Raw genomic sequence first — 8229 nt, 5'->3', positions numbered from 1 at the left:
ATAGGCTCGTGAATTTGATATTAAAATGATGGAATTTAGCAAGGCGTTGATGGCCTAAGGTTATGTTCCTTCGAATTCATAGGTGGCCAATGTTATTTAGAGTTTCAAGACATTGTGATAGTATCATGTCATGTTGGACACGATGAGACTTCTAAAGCTTATAAGATCTACATTCCAACACAACAAAATATTGTGGTGAGTTGAGATGTGATGTTTGATGAGGATGTGTGGCCCTTTAGATAACAAAGATCTCATTTTCGTGATTAGAGGGAGTGAGGAATTCGTTGTTCCCAAACTTAATTAATTATTCAATTTGTTTGGTTCTCAATTGGAAGTGTATTTCCAACTAACATGTGTTGGGAATCAAAGGATAGAGAAGAATCAAGTCCAAGCGTGATCAAGGAGAGCGTGAGGATGGATATAAGATCACACTCTACTCCAACACATAGGAAGACAAGACGACTTAATTAGGCATTGAAAGATGCATAGGAACATGTAAGAGAACCCATATCATTAGTTAGGGTGACTATACCTCCTAAAAGATATGCTAAACATATTACATTGACTTCTTCCATTTGTGAGCCTTCTAATTGTTTTGGGGAGATATGTGATGCCTTGATGGAGGAAATTATTATTCAAGGTTATTAAAGATTATTCTTTGGAGGACATTGCCTTCTCTAGGGGCTTTTGTTGTAGTGGCTCAAATAAAATTTAGCACAACAACTTGAAGACCATCTTAGCATGTAATATAGTTGCATCCCTAATCTTTCAGATATTGCACCCATCAATCTTAGAGCCAATTTCTTGGTTTCCTTGAACTATTACCTTGCAACGTCTCTAAAACCACATAACTAACTATCATAAATACTTGATTCATGGCAATTCATCTAATAAATCACATGTATCGAGAACATTCATGTAATTTGGGGGATTATCAGTGTGCACAATTCATGAGAGATAAATGTGTTCCCCACTACATGCACTACGTCAAGTCGCTCTTCATAGCATGGCATTGCAATGCATCAATGAATCACTTGAAGGGAGTACGAGGAGCAACAACAACTTCCCAACAATTGACTAAAATAGTGATAGTTGCATTAGATGACAGGTGGGCTATAAAGATGTGATCAATGGAAGGCTAAAATTGAGTGTCACTAGAGTCGAAAGACGATACCTACCTCCAATGACAAGTGGAGTAAGAAAAGGTGATAATTGGGTGGTCTAGATTGAATAGAGTGAAAGATGAAAGGATATCTTACACCCATCAACAAGCCTTGAATGTTAGAAATACTTCTCCAAAGTAATGGATCTTCACTAACGAATGTCCTTAAACTTCCCCATTGTTCCTCATCCCATTGAACTAGTGCTTTCCAAAAAAAAAAATCCTTCTTTTAAAATGGTATTTTTGTTGATATGATTTGTCCTACTTTTAGGAAGGTATTTCTTTTGATATGCTTTGTCCTTATAGATACACTTGGATAATGATCTACCATTAACTTCTCTTCCTCAAAGGTCAAACATGGCCGTCCAAAATGTTGCTGCCTACTCCTTTTGATTTCATTGATGCCTCCTCAATAAGGGGCACTCTAGAGCATGGTAAATGTGTGACACACCACCATATTTTCTCTTTAGGGCTTTCTTGTAATTGTATATTTTATATACCTCTCTTTGCTTCCTTAAATGGCTTTTTACTCCTTTTGATTTCACTGATGCCTCCTCCTCAATAAGGGGCACTCTAGAGCGTAGTAAAAGTGTGACACACCACCACATTTTCTCTTTAGGGCTTTCTTGTAATTGTATATTTTATATACCTCTCTTTGCTTCCTTAGATGGCTTTTTGTATTCCAAGTTCATTGTGATGAAAATACTTCAAACCCTAACTGACTTCATCCAAGAAAATGGGCCTTCACATAAATGAAAGACTGTTTGTAGACCTCCCGACATGTGTTTCTCTCCATTCCCAGGTACAGCCACCTAACATAAATGTCAATCTCACGATATGCTCTTCAAACAAGAATAACTCTAGCAACAAGAAAATTTTCAGAATTCTCATGCAGATTTCATTATGATTCCATGGAAGCTTGGGAAGAGACCATTGGTTCAACCAAAAAGAACGAGAGGAATTCTACTAAAAAATAAAGGAAGCACCTGAACTCCACTTAAAAACCTGCAAAAACATTTCTCCACCCTGGTACATCCACCTAATATAAATGCCAATATCCCAATATGCCCTCCAAACAGGTATTCAACTCTCGCAACAAGCAGATTCTCGGAATTCACATCGAGGCTTGGGAAAAGACCATTGAATCAATCAAAATCAACGAGAGAGGAAATCTACTGGAAAATAAAGGAAGCCACCGAACTCCTCTCCAAAACCTGCAAAAACACTTCTCAACCCTTGCAAACAACTTCCCAAAAGGTTTTAGATGAAAAAATGGAAGCACAATAGGGGCTATGTAACAGAAGACAAAACCACTAGATTATAATATAGAACGTTAGGGTTCCTTTTTTAAAATGTTTTCTCTTATATTCTTTTTTTTCCCATTTTAAAATTGGTGGTGGGTTCCATCTCTCTTTGAACACAAGCAAAGTAGTGAATAGTGAAGAATATGTTCTACATATACAGTTTTATAGACTGTTTGTTTCAGTAGCTGTGGGGTTTTATGAGTATGAATTCAAGGGAACGATTTTTCGTCCATTTTCAGAGCACGAACTATGTCACATGGTTCGGGTTCGAGTCCGGGTTCGGCAATGATTAGGTTCGGTTTGAGTTCGAATTTTTTGATAAGGTTCGGATGAGGTTCGCCATTAGGTTTGTCTATATATATATATACATAATGAATTATAGGATAAAATAGTAAGAAATCAACATTAGTAAACATAAAAATGCTATCACGGGCATGGAAACTACAAGGATAAATAAAAAGCTTGAGTTGCAACATGAGGTTACGAGTTTTGATCTATGGACTTGGTCAATGGCAATGAGGTTCGCAGAACCTCAAAAAAAGTTTAAGGTTCGACAAAATTCGAACCTCAAGGTCAAAGTTCGACGCACCTTGCGACATAGAGCACGAATTCAAGTGGTGAATGTTCTTTCATCAGAGCACTAATTTTTTCCACAAACAATAAATGAAAAGGAAGCGCGGAGAGCAAATGATGCATTACAACTGACTGCACATTCGAATAGTGAAGAAATTGAGAAATCAATGAGTTCAAAACCCGTGTCTATAGATCTTTTCCAGTTTTTATTTTTTCTTCCATGACCCTAATTTTTCTGAGTCTTTTCAGCAGCCCCTAACATGGAGATAAAGAAGCAGAGAAGAGTTTTCGAGAAATATTTAAATGCAAACTCACATATTCAGCCAAATGAAAATAAAACAGGCAACCGTATGAGAAAATATGCGCTGTAAACAAGCGAAAGATGAAAATGAAGTGGAGAGAGCAGACTTCTCTGCGTCCGAATTCTAGTGGCAGACATCAGAATCTGTATAAGGTTGAGTTAAATGTAGGGATTCATGTTACAAGCATTATTGGAGTTCAAGATCCTGCTACAGGGTACACAAATCTGTAGCTATTTTAAGGACGCACCTTAAATCTCCAGCAACACAGTAGGGCATCCACCCCCTTATAAAAAAACAAAGAACACGAAAAGGACTAAAAAGTAATGAAAGAAATAAAATGAGTAAAAAACCTTGTGCCACCCTACTTGTACAAATAAAATTTTAAAGAAACAACGCTTTCTTACCTTTTTCCTCCAATCTTCTTTTGAGCACTGCAGAGGGCACTGCTTTCTCAGCAGCATGCATATTTTAACAGCAAACAGTGAGAAATTCCCATGGGTGAGTTTTTATGTGGCAAATCTGTTGGTCAACTAAGATAAATATCAGACATTCTAAACATTTCTTGAAAAACAGTATGATAAAAACTATTTAAACGTTAACAAAATGTCACTATACACCCCCAAAAAGGAGTTAAGATAAAGATCTCCAAAAGTAAACAGGATTAATGAATTAATTAGCCAGAGATAGCTAGCATGTTCTCTGGCGTGGATTAGCTAGCATGTTCCCTGGCGTGGGTTTTTCATGTGTCAAGTCTGTTGGCCAACTAAGATAATTATCAGGTATCCTGAACACTTTTTAGTAAAACAGTCTCATAGGAACTGATTAAACGTCAACAAAATGTTAAAAATAAAACTATATACCCACAAAAGAGGAGATAATCTCATGGTCCGAAAAAGCAAACAGGATTAATGAAAAAGTTTACCAGAGATATCTAGCATGTCCTCTGGCAGCAGAGAGAAGTCTAGTCTAAAGGTGTTTCTTGAAATGGAAGAAATGTTTGGTAAGTCTCTTTCCATCTTTCAATTAGAATTTTTCCCTTGTTGACAATGCGTGCAAAGTGGCCCTGGATTGGCAAATGTCACAAAAAATCAAGGGAGTATTGTCCCAACAGTCAAAAAACCAAAATTTCAGTCACTCAAATGTGTGAGGTACCAATTCGATATCACTGTTTAACTTTCCGTCCTGTTCCTCTCAACTATTTGGTCAACTTACAATTTCTCAAAGTGATTTGACATCACCAAAAATCACATACAATTCCACCCCAGTGTTTGCTGTAGCTTGGGAATAAACTCAACTATACCAAATGTTGTATATTCTATATATCTTGATAAAATTTGTACAAGGTCAAATTTACCAACTGACTGAATGCTTTAAAGCATATCACAAAATCACGCAATAGTATCATAGTATGATTCCAATGATACGGACCAAAACACACAACATCAGCATCTTCCCATTTCTGCTTACCACATCAGTAAGACATGTAATAGCGAATAACTGAATCATGCAAACGCTAATAAATAGATATCATAAATGCACAGCTTTATGATGTTGTTTCTTGTAAATGCTAGACGTGAACATGTATTTTTCATTCCTCCATGGTTTTCCAACTTACTGAAACTGTACAAGAAAAACAGATGGAACGGAGATAAGTTAAGCCCCTAAAGTCAATTCGGTCCAGTGATGGTGGTTGAGAAGAAATAATAAAATATCCTTATCGCCCTCACTTCGGTCCAAATCCCACTTGTGACATGTTTGCTATGAATGAGATAGTTGCTGGCAAGGTACCAGCAATCTCATTCTTCCTCGTGGGTTTAAGAGTGAGCACAGATATAACATGTTAAAAAAAGTGACAACAAATATTAAGACAACTTGAAATAATAAATTATAAACCCAAAAATCATAAATTACTTGTTGAGAAGGTAGATGATGGTCCAATCCGTTGACCTTATTCTATATGTAGTTAAATATACAAGTTTTTACTGATATTGCAATAATTCACGGTCCCAGGTGTGGAAACATGTTGCTGAACAACTATAATCCGTACCATTTATGTAGGTACACCAATAAAACCAACTGCAAACATTTAAAATTTATTTGTTTGCATTGCTTAAAGTTGCAACAAATGACAAGAACATTTCCCTAAGAATCACTGGACTGTGCTGTGTCATCCTTGTGTTTTACCATACCAGTATCGACAAGATGAGGCATTTCTGCTGCAAGCCAAGGAGCAAGCCCTAGGCACAATGCATGTGCAATTCCAAAACGGGGACTGCCACAAGAAGGACATCATTCAGAGCGAACACACACACACACAACAAAACCCTAATTAAACTATTCCTACAATTCATGGAATAGAATACTGTACATACCAATTCTTGGCCCACAAAGGTTTGAAATGAATGGTCAAGCAAATCTTCCCTCCCCTGTACATCTGCAGCATTTCAGTCATTGTTAGATGTACTGAAAAAAACTCATGCATAAATGATAAACCAGAACTTATGAAATCTCGATGTAATTATTGGGAATATTAATGTAGAACAGAATCCCAACATAGGGGCATGCCGGTGTAGTGATATAGCTTGCAACATCATATAGACAACAGGCACAAGTCCAAGATGGTCCATTATGCATTATACCAAGACAACTGGTGGTGTCAATACAACCGAATGAGATGCTACACATCAACCCGAACTTACAGATAAAAAGAGAATCTTATGACTTTTAAAGAACATACGTAGCATCAAAACTGTAATCAAATGCACTAAACAAATTTAAGAATCAGAAAAACAATTATAATTAAAACTATGATTACAGTATAAGAAAGGAAATGGTTAAATTGCCGAAGAAATTGCATAAAAATGCAACTTTGGTTCAATAAGCCTAAGCTCTGGGAAAAACCAAAAAATAAGGTCGAGAAAGATAATACCCGTAATTACAAATGAACGAAGAAATTTAAAATAAACATTAAAGCTCAAAAAGTTCCAAAACCCCATGCCCAAATATACGAGACTGAAAGGATCCAAACTGATACCAATGACTGAAATATTTCAACAACCAAAGTCAAACGTTTAAGATGAATGTTATTTGGTTTGGTGATAAAGCAGGGATGGTGTTATTCCATTCAGGGTTCAAATCCACCCAAAGCCATGTGTGTCCCTCATAGGCTAGTGTGCCCATATAAGCAGGTGGTGTGTGGTTAGGACCAGCAGCAAGTCCCAGGCTAATTTGACCAGAGAAAGTCCTGCAGCTCAGGCAAAGAATTGCTATCACAAGTCCACTTTCTTTTGTTGACAGGAAACATCTATCACAACCAAAAAATACATATGCAGCTATGCAATCATAAGTGTACGAAGTCGAGAATAACAACAATAAGTAACGAGTGAAATTAATTACAAACCAAATGAATCAAATAAACGCAGCACATGGAAGCTTACAAATACCCAAATAAAAGTCTGGGAGCCAAATTGAGAATAGAATTTTGTCAAAAGGCACTAGGTTGGATGGCGAAGAGTGTTTCATACCCTCACCAAGGTTTACTTCTCGAAGGCTGTCTTCTCGTAGTTATTTCATGCTGTTGGGCCAGGGACAAGTCCCGATCGAAATGGACAGGATATATACCCTACCTGGGGCATCTTAGCCGGAGTTCTCCAGTATTGCAAGCCGGCTACATTCAATTGCAAAATTCCCTAACCGGGAAGGGCAGACTTTCCACATTCATGGGAAGCATCTTATCGCCAAACCAAAAAATATATATTCCTATGAATTTGCGAGAAGATAAATAAATATGTACCTTGGCAGTTTTCCCATCGAGCTCTGGTAATTCGATTTCGGGAGCAGTGGCCGGGTATGTGACAGGAATATCGAATTGCAGATCGAATTCATATTTGAGGAGATTGTGAATGTACCAGCACTTGCCAGTCCATCGAGTGCCATCTGCGTTGGCTGAGATCCTGAACCAGTCATTATCGTTGGCTTTGTTCATACCCATGTATTTGATGAGGGATTGGTACTCTTCCTTCAGCCGTTGGGTCCAAGCAGCTCCATCCCTGGGGCCTGCCCTGGTAGATAGCAGAGGTATCTTCTGCACAGTAGATTTAGTGTTCGAATCCCATCCCTCCATTTTCTCAGTCTCTTGTTCCGCAACAGTTGTCTAGACTTTCGGCTGGAAATTTCTCTGCGTTGGAAATTTCTCTGCGTTTTTCGAATGTTGAGTAAGGAATATGAACATTTAAACGCTGTTAGAAAATTTACAAAGTTGAGTGAGGAATATGAATATATTTAAGCGCAAAAGCAAGTGGTTATCACAACTAAAATGGGTTCAATTATTTATCACGAGCTGATTTTAATGGTTTATATTTATTTTATATATCCAGGTTTAAATTATTTATAATTAGATACTCTCTCCATGAAGACACTCGCTCAATATGAAAAAATGTATGAAAAAATGTTGTGATTCATGTAAACATTTTTTTGGGTCAAATTATATTAAAAAATAAAATAAAAAAGTATGAACACAAATTTTGGTATAATTAAAATTATAATTATATAGTTAAATTTTTAGTTATATATAGGGTGTACAAATGGAGGCTACGGATGTCTTGGACAAGGTGTCTTTGTAACGCTTGTATTATGTAAAAGTGGAGGTGGCAAGGCAGAGTTAATGTCACAATGATAGTAATGTATGTCATTTGGTATGTTAAATTCTGGCTCAGATGATGAACGGATGATAGTTAAGGATTTTTGTACAAGGAGGCGAGGTACTCACCTCGACCTCCATCTCTGGTTATCTCTTATTGCCAATTATCATTTGGTGGTCGTTTTCAGTTATTCTGCCTTGGGCTTCTCTCTCTGGAGTCTCGGGAGTGTAATGTTTGAGTTGGTTGGA

General features: G+C 37.1%; 1 protein-coding gene across 1 annotated transcript; it reads right to left on the bottom strand.

Moving 5' to 3' along the window:
* Positions 1 to 5203: 5203 nt before the first annotated feature.
* On the bottom strand, positions 5204 to 7624 carry LOC149176129 (ubiquitin-fold modifier-conjugating enzyme). Its single transcript, XM_089419888.1, has 3 exons — positions 7135 to 7624; positions 5714 to 5775; positions 5204 to 5613 (listed from the first exon to the last, which is right to left on the bottom strand). Exons 1-3 carry the CDS (start codon positions 7462 to 7464, stop codon positions 5484 to 5486), a joined length of 522 nt encoding a protein of 173 aa, XP_089276014.1. The 5' UTR covers positions 7465 to 7624; the 3' UTR covers positions 5204 to 5483.
* Between the last annotated feature and the right edge of the window lie 605 nt (positions 7625 to 8229).

This window comes from Pinus tabuliformis, chromosome 4_1, assembly GCF_031772625.1.
Source record: "Pinus tabuliformis cultivar Carrire ecotype Pingquan chromosome 4_1, CPIR1, whole genome shotgun sequence".
NCBI classification, from domain to species: Eukaryota; Viridiplantae; Streptophyta; class Pinopsida; order Pinales; family Pinaceae; genus Pinus; species Pinus tabuliformis.
The sequence above is the reverse complement of the archived record's forward strand: the minus strand, read 5'-3'. Positions and strand labels throughout refer to the sequence as shown.

What these genes read in the sequence shown, in the direction of transcription:
- LOC149176129 (XM_089419888.1), bottom strand. Translation starts at nt 7,464, where the DNA reads ATGGAGGGATGGGATTCGAACACTAAATCTACTGTGCAGAAGATACCT. An exon ending in TCGATGGGAAAACTGCCAAG is followed by an intron (nt 5,776 to 7,134) that starts GTACATATTTAT and finishes GAAATGCTGCAG; the next exon opens with ATGTACAGGGGAGGGAAGAT. An exon ending in CCTTTGTGGGCCAAGAATTG is followed by an intron (nt 5,614 to 5,713) that starts GTATGTACAGTA and finishes TTCTTGTGGCAG; the next exon opens with TCCCCGTTTTGGAATTGCAC.